This window comes from Nicotiana tabacum, chromosome 10 (genome assembly GCF_000715075.1).
Source record: "Nicotiana tabacum cultivar K326 chromosome 10, ASM71507v2, whole genome shotgun sequence".
NCBI lineage: Eukaryota > Viridiplantae > Streptophyta > Magnoliopsida > Solanales > Solanaceae > Nicotiana > Nicotiana tabacum.
The window spans coordinates 42,663,216-42,688,969 of record NC_134089.1 but is presented as its reverse complement, the minus strand read 5'-3'; the positions used below and the strand labels follow the sequence as shown (position 1 = coordinate 42,688,969).

The following is a 25,754-nucleotide window of genomic DNA, read 5'->3' as shown; positions in this document are numbered from 1 at the left end:
CTTCTATAACTTTTTGTAACTGTTTTGATTACAATAGATTTGCAAAAAAAGAAAGTAACCTAGACATCATAAGATTGTTAAATCTGTATGAGGGTTTTTTTGACTGGCTTGTGTTATTGGCTCGTGACTTTGCTCTGCACTTTTGATGAGTTGACTTTTGGGCTTGACTTGAATTTAACTTGCATTCAATCTTGTTAGCCTTCTTTATACATATGTTCTATGTATATTATATAGTCCCCCAAGTGTTTGAGCTTTGAAGTATGAAATCACAAGCACTTGATTACTCCTATCATGCGGTCCTTTTCCTGAAAAGGAAAACATTCGGGACTCAGAGGTATGATTTTAGAGGAAGACTGGTTAACCCTTTTGAATTTCTATCAAAATAGTTGTAACCCTAGATCGGGAATTTATATTTTTTCACGTGTCTTGCAGGTCGTGATTCATCACTTAGTACGAGTTAGCTTTTTGTCTATCATCTAAAATCGTTAGTAAAATTTTAACAATTCAAAAATAAAATTTTAAAATGAAGGTACCTGCCCGTGGATACTTCCTTTCCTTAGAAATAGTATCTCTTCAGATGAACAGCATTCCAATGTGAAGGTAAAATCTTGTCGTCCATTGTTTCCAGCTCGTATGGTCCTTTTCCTGCGATACCGTGAATCTTATAAGGTCTTTCCCAAGTTGGACTTAACTTTCCCGCGTTAGCCGCTCTCGTAGATTAAAAAACCTTCTTGAGTACAAAGTCTCCAATCTTGAAGTATCTTAGACGAGCTTTCCGATTATAGTATCGTTCCATAACTTATTTTTGCGCTGCCATCCTTATTAATACAGCTTCCCTTCTTTCTTCAAGTAAATCTAGGTTTATTCGCATTTCTTCTTCATTAGATTCCTCAGTTGTTTGTGTATATCTCATGCTTGGCTCCCCTATCTCTACTGGGATCAATGCTTCAGCTCCATATACAAGTGAGAACGATATTTCTCCCGTACTTATTTTTGCTGTTGTGTAGTAAGCCCACAAAACACCGGGTAACACCTCTGGCCAATTACCTTTGGATTCCTCCAATCTTTTCTTCAAATTGTTAATAATGACTTTATTCGTTGATTCAGCTTGTCCATTGCCCACCGGATGGTAAGGTGTTAAAGTAATTCTTTTAATCTACCAACTCTGAAAAAAAATTGTGATTTATGCGCCTATAAATTGCGGGCCATTATTACATACAATTTCCTTTGGTACGCCGAATCGGCATATGATATTTTGCCAAATGAAATCTCTAACCTCTTTTTCTCGCACCTGTTTAAAAGTGCCTGCTTCTATCCACTTAGTAAAGTATCAGTGAGTACCAACAAAAATCTTACCTTGCCTTTTGCTTGTGGTAGTGAACCCACGATATTCATCCCCCACTTCATAAAAGGCCAAGATGCAATGACCGGATGTAATAACTCTGCAGGTCTATGCATATTGTTACCATATCTTTGGAACTTGTCACATTTAGCCACAAAGTTTTCCGCTTCTTCTTCCATTTTGGGCCAATAATAGCCCATTCTAATCATGGTTTTCACTAAAGATCTTCCTCCTGCGTGATTTTCACAATGCCCCTCATGTATTTCTCTCATCACATAATCTGTTTGAGATGGTCTGAGGCATCTTGCTAAAGGAACACCGAACATTTTACGATAAAGATTGAATTGCTTAAAACAGTACCGAGCAGCTTTTTTGCGAAGCGCGTGAGCCTTCTTCTTATCTTCAGGGATAATTCCATGCTGCAAAAAAGTGACAATCTCGTTCCTCAATCCCAAGTTAAATTATTGAAATTTACCTCATTTTTATCTTGATCAAGTATTGAATGGAATAGATGAATTACAGAAGCATTTTCATCATTTGTCACTTCTGCTGAAGATGTAAGATTAGCTAAGGCGTCTGCCTCGACATTTTTTTCTCGTGGTATCTGCACAACTTTCCAAGTTTTGAAGAATTGCCTAACTAGATCACGTGCCTTTTCCAAGTACTGTTGTATTCGTGCTTCTCTAGCTAAGTAAGTCCCCAGCATTTGGTTAACTACGAGCTGTGAGTCGCTTTTGATTACAACCTGTTCTATGCCAAGCTCTCGTGCCAGTTCTAAACATGCAATCACAACTTCATACTCTGCCTCATTGTTAGTAACAGGGTGACATTTTATGGCTTGTCGTATGGTTTCACCCGTAGGCGGTACCAAAACAATTCCTAGACCTGACCCTTTTATGTTCGATGAACCATCACTGAATAAAGTCCAAGTTCCTGGATTAGACCCGTTGAATATTTGAAGTTCTTTTTCTGCTTTTGGGTGCATCCCTTGGCTAAAATCGGCCACAAAATCTGCTAACACCTATGACTTTATTGTAGTTCTAGGTTGATAGTCACTCAATTATATGGCCCACTTGGCTAATCTACCTGATAACTCATGTTTGTGTAGTATATTATGCAGGGGATAGGAAGTTACTACGGAGATGGGGTGGCATTGAAAATAAGGTCTTAATTTCCTAGATGCCATAATTAATGCAAGTGCAAGTTTTTCGAGATGAGGATAACGAGTCTCAGCATCTAATAATGACTTGCTAACATAATAAATTGGAGACTGTTTACCTTGTTCTTCACGAACCAAAATAGCACTCACCACTACCTCTGAAACAGCCAGGTAGATAAGTAACTTTTCCCCTTCTTTTGGTTTTACGAGCAACAGTGGATTTGACAAGTATACTTTCAAGTTTTTGAGCGCTTGCTGACATTCCTCAGACTATTCGAACTGATCCTTCTTTTTTAAAGCTGAAAAGAACTTAAAGCATTTTTCTGATGAGTTGGAAATAAACCTTCCCAAGGCTGCAATTCTTCCCGTTAGTCTCTATAATATTTTTTACTCGTAAGCATATTAGGAATTTCCTCAATAGCTTTAATATGCACGGGATTTACTTCAATGCCACGATTAGAAAAAAGAAATCCCAAAAACTTACCTGATGAAACACCAAATGCACATTTCTCGGGATTTAGCTTCATGTTGAATTTACGGAGAATTTGAAATGTATCAGATAGATGCTGAATATGATTCCCTGCATGTTGTGATTTGACCAGCATATCATCTATGTAGACTTCCATGGTTTTCCCTAAATGTTCTTGGAACATTTTGGTCACCAACCTTTGGTATGTGGCCCCAGCGTTTTTGAGGCCAAATGGCATTACTTTGTAACAGTAAGTCCCCCTATCTGTTATAAATGAAGTTTTTTCCTCATCTAGGGGATCCATTTTGATTTGATTATATCCTGAATATGCATGTAAAAAACTTAACAATTCATGTCCTACAGTAGCATCAATTAGTTGATCTATATGTGGTAACGGAAAAGAATCTTTAGGACAAGCTTTGTTTAGGTCAGTGTAATCTACACAAAGTCGCCATTTACCATTATTTTTTGGTACTACTACAGTATTAGCTAATCAACTAGGATACTTTACCTCACGATAGACCCATTTTTAAAAGTTTTTGCACCTCATCTTGAATCACCTGATTTTTGAAAGATCCCTGCTTTCTTTTCTTTTGTTTGATAGGTGTATATGATGGATCTTCACTTAACTTATGAGTCATTACTTCCGGAGGTATTCCTGTCATATCAGAATGGGACCACGCAAAACAATCCACGTTAGTTTTCAAAAATTCAATTAACTTACCTTTCGTTTCGTGACTTAGGTTGGCTCCAATGTAGACTTTCCTTTCAGGCCATTGTAAGAATAGTTCTACAGCCTCCAATTCTTCAATCGTCATTTTGATGTTTTCATTTTCTTCCGGTTCTTGGATGGAATCAAGCCTCGAGTCTACATCTGTCTGCCCATGTTCAGTTGAGGCTTGTGTTGCAGCATCCTCAACTAAATTCTGTAATTGCTATTTTTCTTCATTTTTTGGGCTTGAATCTGCTACGGAGTTGATGCTCCTAGATGTCTGTTGATCACCACGGATTTGATGTATCCCCCATTGTGAAGGGAATTTAATAACTTGATGCAGAGTAGATGGAACATCATCCATTTCATGAATCCATGGTCTACCGAGAATCATATTATAAGCCATATCCATTTCTACCACCTGAAATTTCGTATCTTTGACAACTCCCTCTGCGAATGTTGTAAGTACTACCTCCCCTTTTGTTACGACGCTTGAATTATCAAAGCCAGATAAAGTATGCGCCTTGGGTACCAGCTTATCTTCAGTTTGCATCTCATTTAATACTCTTAGCAAAATGATGTTCACGGAGCTACCTGGATCAATCAAAACTCGTTTCATGTTAGTGTCATGTACAAGTAGAGATATTATCAGTGCATTGTTGTGTGGAGTGTAGACATGTGATTTTTGACCCTCCCCAAGATTTTTTATATTTTAGCACGTAAATATTTAATTTAGGCCTAATATAGCTATTTCAACTCATTTTTACTCTTTTACTTTTATTTTATTACAAAAAAACAGAAATTACAAAAAATAGGCTCATTAATATTTTGTAGTCAATTTTTATCTTGAAAAATACCAAAAAAATAGTTTTGATTTAATGGTCAGTCTTTTTTCTTTAATAATTATTTTTACTTAAGTAGAGCAAATTAATATTTTTGATAATACTTTTAGTTAATTAAGCTAATTTTAAACATAACTAGTCATAAAGGCCCAAGTTTCTAGCCCATTCCTTAAGCTCAATATCCAATACTCAGAAGACCTAGTCTGATGAACTTTCTCTTAGGATAGAAATCTTGGTCTGATGAATTTTCTCCTAAGGTAAAACCTAGTCTGATGAACTTTCTCCTAGGATAGATGTCTTACTCTGATGAATTTTTCTCCTAAGATAGAAAACTTAGTCTGATGAATTTTTCTCCTAATATAGAAAACCTAGTCTGATGAATTTTCTCCTAGGATCAAAATCTTAGTCTGCTGAATTTTCTCCTAGGATAAACATCTTAGTTAGATGAATCTTTCTCCTAAGATACCAAAAAAAACAAAAAATAAGGGAAAAAGGACCTAGTCTGATGAATTTTCTCCTAGGATTAACGTCTTAGTCTGATGAATCTTTCTTCTAAGATAGAAAACTTAGTCTGACGAATTTTCTCCTAGGATATTTTGAAAAAAAAGAAGTCTAAATTTGAAAAAAGAGAGGGGTCAATTTTTAGTTTTCTTAAGTTATCAATGTTTAGTTTTCTTGCAATCAGGGGTCCCGCAAGCTTACTTTATAGTTTTTCGCAGGCTCAATCACTTTTAGGAGACGTACATCCTAGTCTAGTCTTTAGTTTAATCATTGCATCAATAGTATAAGTGGTTTACAATATTGCTAACAACTCACAAATCTTCCTAGTGCAAACTGGGGAAGAAAGTTTCGTTTGTTTTGTTGGTTTTGATTGCAGGCACCCACATGGAAAAAAAGGGAACACAGAAAGTTTCAGCAATCAGGCGCTCACCTGGAGAACAAGGGAAAACGGTTCCAGTTTCAAAGGAAGACAGGTCAAGTTCAGTAATCAGGTGCCCACCTGGAGAACAAGGGAAGATAGTTCAAGTTTCAAGGAAAAGCAATTTTGAAGGAAGACAGTTCAAGTTTCAAGGGAAAACAGTTCGAGTTTCATGGGAAAACAGTTCAAGTTTCAAAGGAAGTCAGTTCAAGTTCAGCAATCAGGCGCCCACCTGGAAAAAAAGGGAATACAATTCAAAATGCAATTCAGGTCAGCAACAAAAGAAGCTCGTGTCAAGAATGCGAGTCAGCAGTCCGAGATGATCAACAGAAGTTTGTCACAATCCAAAAAAAAATGAAAAAAAACAACAACAAAAAGAAAGATAAAAAGTGAATCCAAATGTAGAAGTTAATGAAAGATGTGAGCTGCTCAAGACAGGGCTGAGGTCACAAGCTCTGCATTTCCCGTCTTGGTTTGAAAAGCTGAAGAAGATTAAACCAACACCTGCGGCTAACAAGCATCAAGATTCAGATCAGGGTCCGCATGAAGAACCAACCAAGACTCAAGATCAAGTTTCAGAAGACTCATAGATAGGAATCTTGTAACTGGTAGCTGATAGGCTTAGTTAGTCTTTTTTATTTTTGGTTTTGATGTAATAACGGGACCGCGGACCGGAACCTCAGTGGAACGGCACCTCGACCGGCTCTCCACCTCAGTATACTCCATCACTATTTTTACTTCTAAACTACACGTGGCCTGATTCTTTTATAGACAAGGATATGTAGGCAGCTCAGATACCAGGGTTCGGTCACATTTTCCTTTCTTTTAGCTTTCGGTTTCCCTAAAATAAGGGTCAGGTCAAAAAACCTGTCTAGTCATTCTTTGTCTGAAAACTCTTCGCGTTTCCAGTCAAAGAGGGGCAGCTGTAGAGATGTGATTTTTGACCCTCCCCAAGATTTTTTATATTTTAGCACGTAAAATATTTAATTTAGGCCTAATATAGCTATTTCAACTCATTTTTATTCTTTTACTTTTATTTTATTACAAGAAAACGGAAATTAAAAAAATAGGCTCATTAATGTTTTGTAGTCAACTTTTATCTTGAAAAATACCAAAAATATTGTTTTGATTTAATGGTCAGTCTTTTTTCTTTAATAATTATTTTTACTTAAGTAGAGCAAATTAATATTTTTGATAATACTTTTAGTTAATTAAGCTAATTTTAAACATAGCTAGTCATAAAGGCCTAGGTTTCAAGCCCATTCCTTAAGCTCAATATCCAATACCCATTAAGCTAATCCTAGGGACTCTTCTAGACTCTTCTTTAAAACAAAAATAAATAAAAAGACTCGAAGGACCTAAGAGCAAATACACAAAATATAAACCTAGACTCTAGGACCTAGATATATAGACCTAACGCCTAATAAGCTTGAAAAAAAAGAGAAGAGGAGGAGCGGCGATTCCAAAAAAGGAAAAGAAGAACACCATCCATTTCAGTAGCTAAAGTTTTTTAGCCATTTTGATTTTCTCGTAAACAAGACCAAAAGGAGACCCAAAAATCGAGATGGCCATTCTTGAATTCTCAAAACACACACACGACAAAGAATATAAGCTTTTCTGAAGAACAAAAATCGAGATGGCCATTCTTCAATTTTGTACATAGACACTATTCTGATCTACACTGAAATCTGAGGCATCCGTCGAGGTCGCCGGTGAGGTATTTATAATTTTTACCCCTTTGATCTTCCTATGATTTTTGAGTATCAGTAATTGTATTGTTGAAGAACTGAAGTCGTATTTGGACCGTTGGAACTGTCTGCCTGCTTGTTCTGTGTATAAATGGATCTATATTTTGTTGAGATACATGACAATTGTGTGTTCCACTTGCTCTACTGTTATGCGATTGATCACTTTTCTAATGTTTGAGAATTGGCTAATCGTGTGACTCTTACGAAAGGTTGGTTGTTGCTTCTTGGCAGTGATTCGTTGGTTTGATAAAATAATTGCGCTTTGAACTTGTGATGTTGCAGTAATCTGCTTTTGAGTGTTAATCATTAATTTTCCTCAAAGTTCTGAAGCTAACGAAGTAAATTTTTGTTACTGATTTGTTGGTTTTTTTAGTTATTGGAATGGAAGTCAATAAAGTTGAATACTTTTCCCAATCCATTAATTGTTCAACCGTTTGAGGAATAAAGATAACTTTTTTTTAATTACTTAGTTGTTGATTTTCAGTTGTTGGGATGAAAGTAAAATAATTTGATTGGTATTCACCATGATCTTACTATCCGGACCTCAATTTTTGTTCTCTAAGCTTTTTAAATCAATTTATTTAGAATATAATCCTAAAGCAAAATCAGCTATCCGAATAGACTCCAATTATTTAGAATTTTGACGCGATTCGCAATGTGTACAAAACATACGAGCGCGCGTCATCGCGACTTGTTCAAACTAAAATTCGGGGGTGCATTTCATGTTACCCGATTCTAATTTCCAACAAGGTAAATAAAGTGTGTCGTGAACCGCGGGTGCATTTCATGTAGAGTGGCTTATGATGTGTTTTACATAACCTTGAGATTTCCTGAAATAGTAAAAGCAGTTTCAAAAGTTAAAATACACATAGGTTCAAAAGTATTTTAAAATCAAATAAATAGGCCGATAATAACAGTTGAGCGACCATGCTAAAACCACGGAACTCGGGAATGCCTGACACCTTCTCCCGGGTTAACAGAATTCCTTACCCGGATTTCTATGTTCGCAGACCATAAATAAGAGTCAACTTCCCCGATTCGGGATTTTAAACCGGTGACTTGGGACACCACAAATTATCCCAAGTGGCGACTCTGAATTTGAATAAATAATCCCGTTTCGATCATTGTCACTTTAAGTTGAAAAAAACTCCCTTATGCTCCCTTCCGGGATAGTAAAAAAATAGGTATGACATGGAGTTAGCACGCCGTATGCATCAGCATCATCATGTAATACTTTCTTCCTCCAATACATGTCGGACCCGTTTCCCGTGTGTAACTATAACCTTTGAAATTTTCTTGGCTGTCGTGTATGTCACGCCGTTAATTTCTTCTCCCCTGCTTATAACATTGACGGTCCTTTTTGGAGAAATAGGTTTAAGGGGCTCCTGCTTGTTCTTCATGCATGCTTGTTTACCTTTTTCACTAAACAATTCAGTAAGATATCTTTGTTTTAATAAATGGTCAACTTCACCTTGCAGCAATCTACAATCTGCCGTTTTTTGACCATGATCATTATGAAACTCGCACCAGAAATTAGGATTTCGTCTATTTGGATTTGATCTATTTCTTTTGGCCACCGCACCTTATCACCCATGCTTCTTAATACTGCTACTAATTCTGATGTGCTGACATTGAAATTGTAACCGCCAAATTTTGCCTTCGAGCTTCTGTCATTATCTCGCGTCTTTCGTGCATTTCGCTCTTTCCCAAACCTTGACGATGAGCCCGACTCTCTATTTCTAGATCTATGATCATACCTTGGATTGTCTTAATTTGAACGTGAGTCTCTTCCTATTGGACCCATGTAAGGCTCGTATCTATTTTTACCGGACCTTTTTTCAGTTTCAGCATGTCTCGAACTTACCCTCTCTTCTTTTTGAGACTGGGAGATGGTATCTTCTTCTATCCTCAGCTTCGTGTTGTATCTATTGTAAACATCATTCCAATTTGTCACTGGGAATTCGCGTAGACTTTTCTTGAGTCGTCTCGTGGCTTTTGAACTTTTCTCATTTAAATTACTGGCAAAAGCCATAGCTGCCTAGTTATCAAGTGCGTGTGGTAACATAATCCTTTCACGCTGGAATCTGTCCACGAATTCTCTAAGCAGTTCTGAATCTCCTTGCTTTATTTTGAATATATCTTCCATTCTTTTTTTGATTTTTTGAGCTCCCGAATGTGCTTTGATAAATGAATATGCAAGCTCAGCAAAAGAATGTATAGAATTTTCGGGCAAAAGAGAATACCGTGTTAAAGCTCCCTTAGTGAGTGTTTCACTGAATGTTTTGACCAACACTGATTCAATTTCTTGTTTGGTTAAATTGTTTCCATTCACGCCAGTTGTGAATGCAATCACGTGATTTCGTGGATCAGTTGTGTCATCATATTTTGGAATGTCGGGCATCTTGAATTTCTTCGGAATCGGCAGAGGAGCAGCACTGGGCTTCCAAGGTTGTTGTGAATATTTATCCATATCTATTCCCTTGATTACAGGCGGTACTCCCGGTATTTGCTCTATGCGATCGCTTTGCTCCTTGAGCTGTTTCTGCAAGGTTAATACTAAATTTTGTAAATCAGAATTAACTATGTTACCCAATTCTCTATCATGAGACTCACTGGGAGTTCCACCACTGCCTGAATTAACGAGTCTAGAACGTGGGTTTTCCAAAGTATTACTATTCGGAGTTGGTGTTGGAGGTGCAACCGGCAACTGACTGGTAAAATCCTGGAGAGCGTTATTTACCTGTTGAGCAATTAATTTCTTCATAGCGTCATCGAGTGCTTGTTCGCAACTCTGTCATTTTAATTTGCTTCAAATCCGTCTGGAGTCCCCTCTCGTGATTGTCGCTGAGAATGGTGTGGCGAAGGAGGTGGAGTTCTGTCATCCGCATCATTCACTTGATGATGTGGATCTTGAGGTGGTAAATTGTGTTGGTTATTGTCGTTGACATTCGACATGGTCGTTTTTTATGAAAGAATTGATTTGGAAAGCAGATGATTATCACACACTAGAGGTCCCCGGTAACGATACCAATTTGTTTAACCAAATATAGGGATTTCGATCATATCTTAATTTTAGAAAAACTTGGGTTACTGATAATCAAATATAAATAGAAAATAATTGATGTAAATAATAACTGAATAGAAAGTAAAGTAAATTAGTATATTTCGATAGTATTTCGTGTCCTTACAAATGTTCAGCCCTCACCTCTTATAGCTATCTCTAAGTAATACGTTTTGTTTCTCTTATAATAGAGTCTTTATGGACAATTAATAGCATTTAACGTAACGTTACTATTGGTAATCATAACTGATTCAATACAGATTCCATAACGTTTTCCGTAATTAATGCCTATTAATTACCGATAATACGTATCTATACCCTTTTGCTATTTAGGTTCATCCTTTTGATGTGACTTCTGAATATCAATAGGTTTGAGTGCCTTTCCTTTTTGTCTTCCTTGAATCTTTGTTCGTACCTGTTGAAGCTCGTGCCTCTTCAACTATCCTTTGCCAACTATCATTCTTTTACCAGTTCACATGTCATGACATGTTACCTAATAATTAATTCTTTACATGAACTTAATTTTTCCCAATACATACCCACTTTTAATAAAGGTTTTACTTGTACCCATTTTTTAAACAACTTCAGACCTCTTTTTCCTCCTCCTCCACCTTCATTTTCTTCTTCTCCTCCTTCTTCTCCTTCTTCTTCGGTGACAATGATTTTATATGGTGGTTGTGAACATATTTTAATATAGTTTATGATATTTTACAATGGTGAGCTATTATGACGCTTTATTTTTTATTATTGCTTAAGATTTCTTCTTCTTCTTTTTCTTAATTGCAATATGGATCCATTGGATTTATTGTTGTTTTGACAATTTGACAATTGGGGTTTGTTCCTGATAATATTTGGAGGTTATATTTCAAATTTGAGCTTATTTGGAGTAGATTTAGGTATTAAATCGTATATTGGATTGTTATAATTCGAAGAACAAATTTCTGTTTCTGGGCAATTTGCACTTCAGGCCTATTTTCCCTTAAGTGCATAAAAATGTTGGTTGCACTTCAGACCTTTTGGCCTTAAGTGCATCTTAAGTGTAAATTTTCACTTCAGACTTATTGGCCTTAAGTGAATGAAAACGTTTGTTGTACTTCAGACTTTTTAGCCTTAAGTGTGCATCTAAAATGCAAATTTTCACTTCAGACTTATTGGCCTTAAGTAAATGAAAACGTTTGTTGCACTTCAGACATTTTGGCCTTAAGTGCATCTGAAGTGCAAATTTTCACTTCAGACTTATTGGCCTTAAGTGAATGAAAACGTTTGTTGCACTTCAGAGTTTTTGGCCTTAAGTGCATCTGAAGTGTAATTTTTTATTCAGACTTATTGGTCTTAAGTGCATCTGAAGTGCAATTTTTCACATCAGACTTATTACCTTAAGTGCATGAAACCATTGGTTGCACTTCAAACCTATCCGGTCTTAAGTGCATTTGAAGTGCAATTTTTTCACTTCTGACTAATTTTTTTTAACTTCAGACCCGATAAGTCTGAAGTTAATCGTAAAGTTGGTACTCTTGCAAACTTTTTTGCAAAGTAGATATAGGTTTAATTGTGACCCAAAACCGGACATAAATGCAAAAGTCCCATTTCTTTATTAGAGGGTTGACCCAGGACAATGTATTTTTCAGATTATGGGTGTGCTTGGGCCATTACTAATTTACTATCAATTGAGTAGTTGGGCAATTTTTAGATACATATAATTTTTTGTACCAACTTTGCGCATATTATGGACGTAATAGTATCCTGCACTCAATGATTTAAAAACCTCAATCGATGTAAAAATAGTACGGGCTAACCAGTTTTCGGACTAATCATTTAAAAATAGCCAGTGTTTGTTAAGTCATTGAAAAATAGCCACTATTTTGCTGCAGCAGAAACTGGTCTAGCATAATATACTGGAGTTCGGTGCATCTGTGTATGAACTTCCAGGATATTATGCTAGAACTCCAACACGCGAAAAGTTCCAGCATAATATATTGGAGATTCGAGCACTCGTGGATGAACTTCCAGCTTATTATACTGGACCGATATACTTTGCTGGAACTCCAGTATATTATGCTGGAATTCTAGTATACTTATGCTGGAACTCCATTATATTATGCTGGAGTTCCAGTATACTTATGCAGGAACTCCAGTATAATATGCTGGAGTTCCAGTATACTTATACTAGAACTCCGGTATAATATACTGGAGTATTTTTCTAATTTTGAACAGTGTTTTTATTCAGATTTATCTTTACATGAAAAATAACTAAATTTCGATTACTTTTAAAAGTGTGGCTACTTTTAAATGATCACTTGTAAATCTGATTATTTTTTAATTTCTCCCTCAATCGACCTCTGCCTAGCCCAACTTTTAGTTATGGACCGTCAGCAATGTAGCCAATGATGCAAGTAAATTAATGAAGTTTTAGGCTTTAGAGTCTATTCGGCCAAGTTTATGGGAGGCCTAAATATATTCTTTTTTTGTTTTGTTTAGAAAAGTACTTTCTTAAAATTAAGGTATTTGACCAAGACGAATAAGTATTTTTGAATAGCAACGAAAGCTGTTTTCTGCTTTTAGAAAGAAGCTATAAATTTTAGCGTCTTTCAAAAGCAAAAGAAAAATTAAAAAATTAATTTTTTCTAAGGCAGAAATATCCTTATCCTAAGTTTATATTTCTCAAATTAACACTCATTAATTAACATTTTCTTTCCTCTTTTATTTCTACCATTCATTTCTTCTTTTCTTTATTTTTACCGTATTATATTCTCCTTCTAGGGATTTATGAAATAATTTTAATTATTAGAACAAGTGTTTATGAAAACTATGAGAAATAATACACCGAAAATTATATTATTGATCTACTTTAACTATAATACAAGTACCCTTATTTATAACAATGCACAATACCTACACTATTCATATTCCACATAGGACTATGCTTATTTACACAACTAACTAACTAACACTCCTCCTCAAGCCGGTGCATACAAATCATATGTACCGAGCTTGTTACATATATAACTAATACGAGGACCCGTGAGGTACTTGGTGAAGATATCTGCAAGCTGATCATTCGATTTTACAAACTTTGTAACAATATCTCCTGAAAGTATCTTTTTTCTAACGAAGTGACAATCAATCTCAATGTATTTAGTTCTCTCATGGAACACCGAATTTGATGCAATATGAAGGGTAACTTGATTGTCACACACAAGTTCCATTTGGCGGATTCCACCAAATTTTAACTCCTTCAACAACTGTTTGATCCAAACTAACTCGCATGTTGCCATAACCATTGCTCGATATTCTGCTTCTACATTGGACCGAGCAACTACATTCTATTTCTTGCTCCTCCAAAACACCAAATGGCATCCCACTAAAACACAATATCCAAAAGTAAAACGCCTATCAGAAGGTGATCCTACCCAATCAGCATCTGATATCTAACGATCTGGATATTGCCTCGATCCTCAAACAATAATTCTTTTCTGGAGCTGACGTTATATACCGAAGAATGTGGACAATTGCATCCCAATGACTATCACATGAAAAATCTATTAACCGACTTACAACACTCATAGAAAGGAAATATCAGGTCTAGTCACTATGAGATAATTTAATTTACCAACCAGCCGCCTATATCTTGCAGGATCACTAAGCGGCTCCCTCAGTCCTGGAAGAAGTTTTGAATTCGGACCCATTGGAGTATCAACAAGTCTGCATCTTGTCATTCCTGTATCCTCAAGAATGTTTAAGGCATACTTCTATTGTGAGAACACTATTTACCTTAAAAATGGTAATTACAATTAGATTTAATTTTGTGGTTCTAAAAATATGTGATTTACTTTTATGCTAGTTGTTAGGCAATAGATGCAAAGTGTGAGCTAAGAAAAAGAGATAAGAGCTTTGAAGATAATATGTTATGCAAATCGAATGGCTAGAATCGGGGCCTCGAACTGGCCTACGTCGGGCCTCGAGGTCGAGCTAAAGCGCTGGACTGGGGCTGATTGGTGAAGAAATAACAGTTCTAGGAGCCTTGACGGTGTCTCTTTATGATTAATGATGAGTAATAAATGAATAACAATTAACAAAACGCAATAAATCAAAGTAGAGACAATGGAGAATGTTTAAGTTAGAGAGCAAAGAATGTTCTCGTATTGAATATCATATGTGCAAAAAATGACAAGGGTCCCCTTTATATAGGAGGGGAATCCCAATAGAGTACATACGCATTTATTACAAAGAAAAGTAGCTAGTACAACTACTTAATAGTCTGGTACGGACTTGTACTATTCTTGCAGGCGTTGTCAGCTTTGAGCATGCGCCTTGGGAATTTCCCGCTTGTCCATGATAGCCATTGATTTATGATACCCCGAGATCGAGCATAGGGAACCCTCGGGGTCGAACATCGATCGGTGCCTCGAGCCTACTATGCTACGGAATGTTATATCGATCATATAATTAGAACGTCTGATTTTTGCCGTGTACAATCACAATACCTTAGCTAGACTAAGCGGCCTCAATACCTAAAAAATACTTTAATTTGCCTAGACCTTTAGTCTGAAAGTGTTGAAAGAGATGTTTCTTTAACTTAGTAATACTGTACTGATCATTGCTGGTAATTACAATATCTTCAACATAGACCACCAGATAAATACAAAGAATTAAAGTAGAATGCCGATAAAACACAGAGTGATCAACTTCACTACGAGTCATGCCAAACTCCTAGATAAATGTGTTAAACTTACCAAAACAAGCTCGAGGAGACCGCTTTAGACCATAAAGTGACCGACGCAAGCGACATACAAAACAATGACAATAAACACTAGATTTACCTGAAGGAAGAGGAACAAACTTCCAAGTATCACTCGCATGTAAAGCAGACATCTCGTCGATCATAGCTGTCACACCTCCTTTTCGCGCGCCCGTCCCCGAAGGGTTAAATGCGCGGGTGGAGTTTTTCCAATTTAAGTGACAATATTCGAAATGGGATTATTTATTTAATTCAGAGTCGCCACTTGGGAAAGGTTTGGTTTTGGTGTCCCAAGTCACCGGTTTATCTTGAATCCCAAATTGAGGAAATTTTCGACTTTTCCAAATGAAGTCTGCGAACCAGAAATTCTAAGTAAGGAATTCTGTTGACCCGAGGGAAGGTGTTAGGCACCCTCGAATCCCGTGGTTCTAGCACGGTCACTTAAATTGTTATAATGGCTAAGTATCTGATTTAAATACAGGTTGTGACTTATGTGCTTTTATTAAGTTTAAACCGCTTTTATTATTACCATTTATTTTATAGAATTGCAACGTCGTGAAAATGCATCTCGAACCACGTCACAGTCAATGCACCCGTAGTTGTTAATACATTTTGACTCCGTTGAGACTTGGATTTGGGTCACATCAATGTGCACCCGATTTTAAGAATATAATTTACTTAAAGTTGCGCCTAAAGAATCTAAACGCGTTATTATCTTTGGGGAAGGCAGTGGAATTCACTAAACAGTCCGTCCCAAATTCTAAGTATTTATCATGATCAATTGTTGAGGGCCCCGCAATTTGCATTTTTATTCGGCGAGGCTCGTCTCATTATTTTAGAAGGGTACCCTACAGTGGCTACATTTCTACTACGTTTATCTTTAAAGGGAAGGATGATACCGAACTTTGCTTGTTTGAGCAAATACAGACTGAATCCTTATTATGTTTGTTGAACCTAAATTTGTTTGATTACCTGATTGATTGTCCATGAGGTGAGAGTTACCTCATGCTTTGTCTTCATCGAGTGAATACGCTTATTAATCTGCTAAGTGAGATTGCAAACAAACTAACAACATGTATTGAGTTCTGTTTAACAACCTCCAAATTCTATTTTAACACTCTAACCTATTTGAAATTGATAAACGAAATCGGCTGTTTATTAGGAAAATTACTACTAATTGAACTCAAGATGACTATTAGTTTTTCTCAACAATCATCACATTATTTCGAAACAAAGAATCTATACCGAAACCCGATATCGAACCTGCATTGGAACAAATAAAACTGACAGGAGAACTGGCATTCATAGCCAGACTCTTAATGTGGCTGCATGAGAGTTTGTTTGGGATACATTTATCCCAGACCTAATACCACAGATTTGTCAATTCAGTGGTCTAGGCAAAAATACATACAAGTGCCTGCCATGACTCTATGTTATACAGTCATAACTAAGCCAATCAGAGCGTTATACTGAACTGAATGTATACTAAATCAGACATGCTGTCTATGTCATACTGTCATTACTATTGAACAATGTTATCTAACGGTCCATCTCAAACAGAATGTATGCTAGTTTATACAAAGTATTTGCAGTTTGCAGTAAAAATACAATCCCAACTAACATTCGACCTATTTTTAACACCCATGTTATAACATGAACAGCTGTTCGTTTCTTTATTTCTGTTTCAACTTCAAACTTTCAACAATACAAGGTTTCAGAGGTTGTGTACCTGGAAATATTTGACAATTGAAGAAAAGGGGAGTCAGCAGAGTACAATGACAACAAAATGCAGCAGCAATCACAACACTATCAGTAGCAGCAGGGCAGAATAGCAGCAGGCAAAGCAATACAGCAAGAAACAGGCTCGAGTGCAGAAATGCCACTATGGCCAATAGAAAGCAATAGCCAAATGACAGCAACACCCAGTGGAGTAGAATCAGAACTCCAAGCAGACCAAATCAGTCGTAAACCAATGGAAAACACTTGACTAAATAGACACAACTGGAACTTCAAAGAATCAGAATTGATTTCAACAAGTTGAACAACTCAAAACCCAAATAACAAATAGGAAGAAGCAATTTCTGATTGTAGATTGTATACTTTCTATCTCTTAACCTCCCTCTATCTGTGTTTTCCTAAAATCAGTTCTATCCTTTTCAATCCTCTCAGTCTAAATATCCCTCTATGTCTGTATCTCTTTGTATGTCTTTCGAGCTCTCTCTTTCAAAACTCCTCACAGTGTGTTTCCCCTTCTTCCTGTATTTTCTGATCTCCTCCCTTCATCTCTGTATGCCCATCCTTTTATAAGCCTTCATATTACCCCTTTTACAGCCTGATAGATTATCACCAATACCCCTCCCATGTGCCTCCCATTTTCCATCCCAACTTTAGCTAATTAAGTATTAGACCCCATTCACATTCCCTGGCAGATTCAACTTTTCCATTTTATTAACTAAAAGCAAGTATGGGCAGTAGAATATATCTGACAGCATATGCTGTCAAACCATTTTAAAATTGAAAGCCCTTTTATGCAAGAAAACAGGCTGTGCACAAAGCACATGAGGTGCACCAATGCACATGCTGTGCACGAGTGCACATGCCTTCCAATTCAGAATTTAAACCAAACAATCCTTTTTACATTACTGATCAATTCAAACAACTATAAGTAAACAAAAACTGGTTCTTAATTGACTCAACAAATGCTTAGCAGAAGTAAATCGATTTGTTATTGTTCGGACAGTTGAAACTAATTGACGACACATGTCGACTCGACTATATTAGCATTAACATACACAATCGTAACCAAAAAACCGACATTTAACAGTATCGACCCATAATTCGAATTATACTGACTGAGCAAAGTGGTACTCGAGGAACCAATTGCTCAGTCAACATTTGAAGCTCAATTATTGTACAACAAATACATATGTCTTATCAGAATAGGAGGGGGGGATTTTAGACAAACAAACAGAGGTTCAGGCAAAGCGGTTGAAGCACAGTTGATAGAAGTCAAGGACAGAAAACGAACAGACCCTTACAACAATCAAACGAACCAAAACAACTAAGAAAAGAAAGAAACTCACCTTAAACCGCAAAAGATCAAAACCTTAACTCGGACTTGGTCAGGCCTTTCTTAAGGCTGAACGGACTTTAAACGAAGTGTTTCTCAGATGAGAAACACTTTGATTAAAGTCCATTAGACCTTAATCTCTTCGGTTGAACCAGTGACGGAGGAACACAAAACTTTCAAAACTTAGATCTGGGATTCAGGCTTCCCTGATCAGATTCGGACCAAACCAAGTATGGTTTGGTCACGAGGAGGGTCTGGGGAGTGTCTGGTGTGAAGCTGGGGTTGGTTGGTGTAGATCGAGTTTTGACTCGAATCTTCAAATGAAGATTCGAGGACCTGGAGGGTGATTCGAACTAAACGGTTAACAGGTCTATGTTCAGGGTGGTGAGGGGGTTCTATGGTGTTCAGGGCAAGGTCACCGGCGTTCATGCCGCCGGTTTTTCATGGTGAGGAGTACAGGGGCGGCTCTAGGGTTTGTGGGTTTGGGTGAAGACGACGAGGCTAGGGTATTGGATAGGGGGGTAGGGTACGATTATGAACTTATATAGTTAGTGGGTGGACGGATCTCGACCGTTAGATCAATTTAGATCTACGGTCTGGATCTGGTGGTTAAATGGAACGGTGTCGTTTCAAGTGTTGAGGGTTTGGGTTCAGTCCGGTTGTAAATGGGTCGGGTTCCTCAGTGGGTTGTGGGGAAGTAATCTTGGCCGTTGATCAATCTGAGATCAACGGCCCAGATCACACTGGACTAAAATGTCGTCGTTTGGACGTCCTGGGCATCAGGTGGCCTGGACCGGGCAGGCCTGGGTCTTGGGCTGTTTGTTTGGGCCAATTTTGTTAAAATTGGCCCAAGTCCGGAAGGGAAGGGGTCCTTTCTTTATTTTTATTTATTTATTTCCTTTTTCTTATTTATTTTAAAACAAAACTAAACCAAAAAATCAAATAAAAATTAAATACACACTCAATACAATTATTTGCACACACACTAAAATATTTCAAAACAGGTATAGTCAAACAAAATAAAATCACAGACGAAGATGCCTATTCATGATTTTCTATTTAACGACCGGATTACGGTTCGAATTATGCAGGACACATATATATTTTTTTTTAATTTTGTTTTAATAAAGTAAATAAATAAAAATGGGCCGAAATCACAAATAAATCAACAAGGTGCCGCACAGAAATCCAAAAATTGTACAGCAGGACCAATTATTATTTTTTATTTCTTTTTGGAGCGATTGTCGTGCGAAACAAAAATCACGTGCTCACAGCTGCCCCTCTTTGTTCGGAAACACGAAGGGTTTTCGTGCAAAGATAAAGTGAGCGTGTATGAGCGATTTTTGCCTATAGACCACTCCGTATGAAGCATGTTTTTTTTGAAAGATCTGACCGAATCTTGCTTCAAAGATTTCCTACATATCCTGGGCTAAACAGGAATCAGGTCAATGTAGTTCGAGAAGTTTTGGTAGCTGGGACTACCATGGGATTGCAATGCTTGCTGCTATTGCTGCTGCTGTTGTCACTGCTACGTTACTGACCGCCTTATTACAACCAAACGAAAATTGGAAACTGAACTAACTACTTATATGCATTTCAACTGCTAGTTACAAGATTCCTATCTATGATTCTTTTACGACTTGATCTTGGGTCTTAGCTGATTCTGCTTGTAGACTCCGATCTGAATCCTGATGCTTGCGAGTTGCGGCGACCTGTTTAATCTCTGGGATACTGAGTGAGACGCGATTGGCAGGGTTTAGGACCTTAGTCAAATGTTGGAGTCGATCATGCTCTCCATTCACTCTGATATCTCGGGATGTCTTCTTTTGTCTTTTTCTTCTTTGATTCTGAGTTGAGACTCATCTTGTGGGTCATTTCGATCCGTGTGGCTCGAGGTTAGACCTGCGGGAGAAAACAAACGGACGAAATTTTCTGCCCCAGTTTCACTAGGAAAATTTCGTTAATTATTCACCAGGAAGTTCATAAAATTGATGAAAGAGGATATGCATGCTCAGTTCAGGGTTGGAGCCCTAATACCGACTAGATGGGGAAAGGTTCAGTTTAGGGTTTAAAACCCTAAAGCTGATTGCGTGAAAAAGCTCAGTTTAGAGTTTAAAACTCTAATGCTGGCTGAAAAAAATTCAGTTTAGGGTTTAAAACCCTAATGCTGACTAAAAGGAAAATTCAGTTTAGGGTTTAAAACCCTAATGCTGATTGCATGAAAAAGCTCAGTTTAGAGTTTAAAACTCTAATGCTGGCTGGAAGGAAAAAGTTCAGTTTAGGGTTTAAAACCCTAATGCTGACTAAAAGGAAAATTCAGTTTAGGGTTTAAAACCCTAATGCTGATTGCATGAAAAAGCTCAGTTTAGAGTTTAAAATTCTAATGCTGGCTGGAAGGAAAAAGTTCAGTTTAGGGTTTAAAATCCTAATGCTGACTAAAAGGAAAATTCAGTTTAGGGTTTAAAACCCTAATGCTGATTGCATGAAAAAGCTCAGTTTAGAGTTTAAAACTATAATGCTGGCTGAAAGGAAAAAGTTCAGTTTATGGTTTAAAACCCTAATGCTGACTAAAAGGAAAATTCAGTTTAGGGTTTAAAACCCTAACGCTGATTGCATGGAAAGCTCAGTTTAGAGTTTAAAACTCTAATGCTGGCTGGAAGGAAAAAGTTCAGTTTAGGGTTTAAAACCCTAATGCTGACTAAAAGGAAAATTCAGTTTAGGGTTTAAAACACTAATGCTGATTGCATGGAAAAGCTCAGTTTAGAGTTTAAAACTCTAATGCTGGCTGAAAGGAAAAAGTTCAGTTTAGGGTTTAAAACCCTAATGCTGACTAAAAGAAAAATTCAGTTTAGGGTTTAAAACCCTAATGCTGACTAAAGGAAAAATTCAGTTTAGGGTTTAAAACCCTAATGCTGACTGCATGGAAAAGCTCAGTTTAGAGTTTAAAACTCTAATGCTGGCTGAAAGGAAAAAGTTCAGTTTAGGGTTTAAAACCCTAATGCTGACTAAAAGGAAAATTCAGTTTAGGGTTTAAAACCCTAATGCTGACTAAAAGGAAAATTCAGTTTAGGGTTTAAAACCCTAATGCTGATTGCATGAAAAAGCTCAGTTTAGAGTTTAAAACTCTAATGCTGGCTGAAAGGAAAAGTTCAGTTTAGGGTTTAAAACCCTAATGCTGACTAAAAGGAAAATTCAGTTTAGGGTTTAAAACCCTAATGCTGATTACATGGAGAAGCTCAGTTTAGGGTTTAAAACCCTAATGCTGGCTGAATGAAAGAGTTCAGTTTAGGGTTTAAAACCCTAATGCTGACTAAAGGAAAAATTCAGTTTAGGGTTTAAAACCCTAATGCTGACTAAAGGAAAAATTCAGTTTAGGGTTTAAAACCCTAATGCTGATTGCATGGAAAAGCTCAGTTTAGGGTTTAAAACCCTAATGCTGATTGCATGGAAAAAGCTCAGTTTAGAGTTTAAAACTCTAATGCTGGCTGAAAGGGAAAAGTTCAGTTTAGGGTTTAAAACCCTAATGTTGACTAAAAGGAAAATTCAGTTTAGGGTTTAAAACCCTAATGCTGATTGCATGAAAAAGCTCAGTTTAGAGTTTAAAACTCTAATGCTGGCTGAAAGGAAAAAGTTCAGTTTAGGGTTTAAAACCCTAATGCTGACTAAAAAGAAAAATTCAGTTTAGGGTTTAAAACCCTAATGCTGATTAAAAGGAAAATTCAGTTTAGGGTTTTAAAACCCTAATGCTGATTGGCTGGAGATAAAGCTCGAGAATACTACACGATCTATTTTTGAGTTTTCTTGTTTCAATAGAAGATAAAAGGGAGTTTTGCGGGAACTTACCTTTTGAGTGAATTCCTTATTGCCAAAATATTTCTTGTACTTGTGTACCTTCTTCTTTGGGCGACACCCGCTTCTTGCATGGTTGTCTTGGATCATTCCTGTTTCAACTTTTCAGACAAAGAACAATTGTTAGTTCGGAAACGACGGTTGGTTCGGTGACCTTGATCGTTCCCAATTGCTTTGTTGCGTCTCTATTTCTGTTGCGAAGTCCCGCCATTGATTTGATTCGAATGGCGAAACCTTTAGACTGCTCAGGCTTGTATTTCCGGATTCTGTGATGATTTGCCTCGTAAGGCCTATTTTTTTCTTTTTGTTCCGTTTTGATTGAAGGTTCTCAACGGGGATTTTATTGGAGGTGTTCTGTGGGAACTTGTACAAAAGGAAGCTATGTGGGGGGGGGGGAATATTTACAAAGTGGATTCTTTGTGCGGATTCTGTACAATGGGGTATGCTGGGTTTTTGTTTCAAAACGGGCTTCCCAGGGTTTGTTGGGGTAAGCTTGTTGGGGAATATTTACAAAAGGACTCGCTGGGGATGTGCTGATGAAATTCCAACGGGGATTTTTTTTTTATACTGGGGGGACTTTGTGGGAGATTGTACAAAAGAGAAACTCTGTGGGGTTTTGTACAGGGGGAGACTCTGTGGGGATTTGTCCGAAGGTGGACTTGCTAGGGAAGATTTCAAGATTTCTCTCTTTCTTCTTTACTCCGAAACACTATCAAACGTCATGATTCATCATGATTGGGTAATCATATCAACGAGATGAGGCGCTTTCCTTCATGAGACGGGATTCCGTGCAAACAAACCTGCCACCTGTCCTTTCCGGTGTGTCCTGAACTCGGGGTTAAAATGCAAAAGGGATTCGGGAAGAAACAAAGAAAGGGGAAAACAAATCAGAAAAGGAATACCCTTTTCGGGACGAGAGAGACTTATCTGAGGAAGATAACGCTGGCTTTAAATGACATGACATGCTCTTTGGACTGGACGTCTGACCTTCTAAGAGCTTGCGTTTTCCTGAACCAGAACGGATCTTTGTGATTCCAAACTGGTGGCACTCTGCCGAAACTTTCTTGGGGTGGCGTCATTCTTTTTCGGCCAACAGCGCCCTTTGCGGGTTTTCGCTGGCTGACCTCTCTCATTTCTCTTCCTATCATCGCTTGATAGCGCTCTTTGCGAGTTTTTACTAAACAAGCTCTCTCATTTTGGTTTCTCTACTCCCGTCGCCTCGTGGTGCCCGAAGGTTTTCACCGCCGTGACTCTCTCATTTTATCTCTGTCAATTCAGAGTGTGCCGGTTTCCATTTGTGGTGCTTATTGGTTTCCCACCGTATTTGGGAATTGATTTGAAGGCTTGTGCTTGGTAAAGAAAGGTAGATGATACTAGCTTCTCAAGTGCTCGACGTGCCCCGATTTTCAATTTCAGGGTGAATGGGATCTTATTGTTGGTGTGACTGAACCTCAGGGAGAGGCTGCCTACGTATCCTTTCGGAATCAAGTCAAACGTAGTTCAGGCCTCAATCAAATTTTGTTTTTGTTTTCTTTATTTGTTTTTTTTTTGTTTTTTTTTTTTATTTTTCTTCTTTTTTTTTCTTTTTGTAGAGAGGGTTGGGTAGTGTTTGGGGAGTAGTGGGGAATAAAACCTTCGCCATTTTCAAACGTGTCAGGACCACTGGAGTATGATTTAGACGTAGTACCTCTTGACTGCATCTGCATTTACTGCTGTGTCGGGGTCATTTCCTTCGATATCACCTAAATACAATGCTCCTCTTGGCAATATTTTCCTTACGATGTATGGGCCTTTCCAATTTGGGGCGAACTTTCCTTTTGCTTCTTCATGATGCGGCAGAATACGCCTTAGTACCAGCTGACCTACTTCAAAATTCCGGGGTCGGACTTTCTTGTTGTAAGTACGGGCCATTCTTCGTTGGTATAACTGTCCGTGACAAACCGCGGCCATTCGCTTTTCATCAATCAACGTCAATTGCTCTAGCCGAGTCTTGATCCACTCGCTGTCCTCGATTTCTACTTCGACAATGATTCGAAGCGAAGGAATTTCTACCTCTGCCGGTATTACAGCCTCGGTCCCATAAACCAAAAGATAAGGATTCGCTCCCACCGATGTGTGTACCGTAGTGCGGTACCCCAATAATGCAAAAGGTAACTGCTCATGCCACTGTCGGGAACTTTGTATTGTTTTCCTCAAAATCTTCTTGATGTTTTTATTTGCAGCTTCCACAGCACCATTGGCTTTCGGCCGATAAGGAGTAGAATTCCTATGCGTTATCTTGAACTGCTCGCATACATCTCCCATCAAGTGACTGTTCAAGTTTGCTGCATTATCTGTAATGATAGTCGCAGGAATACCGAAACGACAGATAAGATTTGAGTGCACAAAATCTACTACAGCTTTCTTAGTGACCGACTTGAGAGTGACAGCTTCTACCCATTTTGTGAAGTAATCGATGGCAACCAGTATAAACCTGTGTCCATTCGAGGCCTTTGGTTCAATTGGTCCAATGACGTCCATGCCCCAGGCGACAAATGGCCAAGGCGCAGATATGGGATGCAGTTCCGTGGGAGGTGCATGAATCAAATCACCGTGCACCTGACACTGATGACATTTCCGAACGAAGCTGAAGCAATCCTTTTCCATGGTCATCCAGTAATAACCTGCTCTAAGGATTTTCTTCGCTAAGACATACCCGTTCATGTGAGGTCCACACACACCTGCGTGTACTTCGTGCATGATCTTTCTCGCTTCCTCGATATCGACACATCTGAGGAGATTGAGGTCCGGGGTCCTCTTATACAACAATTCGCCGCTCAGAAAGAAACCACTTGCATGTCGCCTAATGGTCCTTTTTTGATCTCTAGTAGTGTGCTCGGGGTATTCTTGTGTCTTCAGGAATTTCTTGATGTCATGGTACCAAGGCTGCGTATTTGATCCCGCCTCGATTACATTGCATTAACCGTGTCTTTCCTTGATTTGGATTTCCAAAGGATCGACGTGGGCGTTGCCCGGGTATGGCAGCATTGAAGCCAAAGTAGCAAGTGCATCTGCCAGTTCATTATGACACCTCGGAATATACCTGAACTCTATTGATGTAAAGCGCTTGCTGAGGTCCTCTATATGTTGTCGGTATGGGATAAGTTTGACATCCCGAGTTTCCCATTCGCCTTTAGCTTGCCGGATGATCAGGTCAGAGTCTCCCATAATCAGCAAGTCTTCGACATCCTGATCGATTGCCATATGCATGCCCATAATGCAGGCTTCATACTCGGCTGTATTGTTTGTGCAAAAGAAACGCAGTCTAGCTGTGGCGGGATAATGCTGACCGGAAGGCGAGATCAAAATTGCCCCAATCCCTACACCCTTGGCGTTCACGGCTCCGTCAAAGAACATCTTCCAAACATGAGCTTCTTCCGAGATCACTTCTACGGTGTTTACCTCTTCATCTGGAAAGTAGGTATCCAATGGCTGGTATTCCTCATCGACCGGATTTTCGGCCAAATGATCAGCTAACGCCTGGGCTTTCATGGCCGTGCGAGTGACATAAACTATGTCGAATTTCGTAAGCAAGATTTGCCATTTAGCCAGTCTCCCAGTAGGCATTGGTTTCTGAAATATATACTTCAAAGGATCCAACCTGCTTATGAGGAATGTAGTGTGGGCTTGGAGATAATGTCTCAGCTTTTGAGCAACCCATGTGAGAGCGCAGCATGTCCTTTCCAGCAGAGTGTATTTGGCCTCGTAGCCGGTGAATTTCTTGCTCAAGTAGTAAATTGCTTGCTCCTTCTTTCCGGTTACGTCATGTTGCCCGAGGACGCAGCCGAAAGAATTCTCCAAGACTG

The 25,754-nt window shown here is 38.1% G+C and overlaps 1 protein-coding gene across 1 annotated transcript; it reads right to left on the bottom strand.

Annotated features, from left to right (window-relative positions):
• Positions 1-3,905: 3,905 nt before the first annotated feature.
• LOC142165093 (uncharacterized) lies at positions 3,906-4,301 on the bottom strand. The gene has a single exon (XM_075223723.1). It carries the CDS (start codon positions 4,299-4,301, stop codon positions 3,906-3,908), a length of 396 nt encoding a protein of 131 aa, XP_075079824.1.
• Positions 4,302-25,754: the final 21,453 nt, after the last annotated feature.

Coding starts and splice junctions, on each gene's coding strand:
- LOC142165093 (XM_075223723.1), bottom strand. CDS start 4,301: ATGAAACGAGTTTTGATTGATCCAGGTAGCTCCGTGAACATCATTTTG.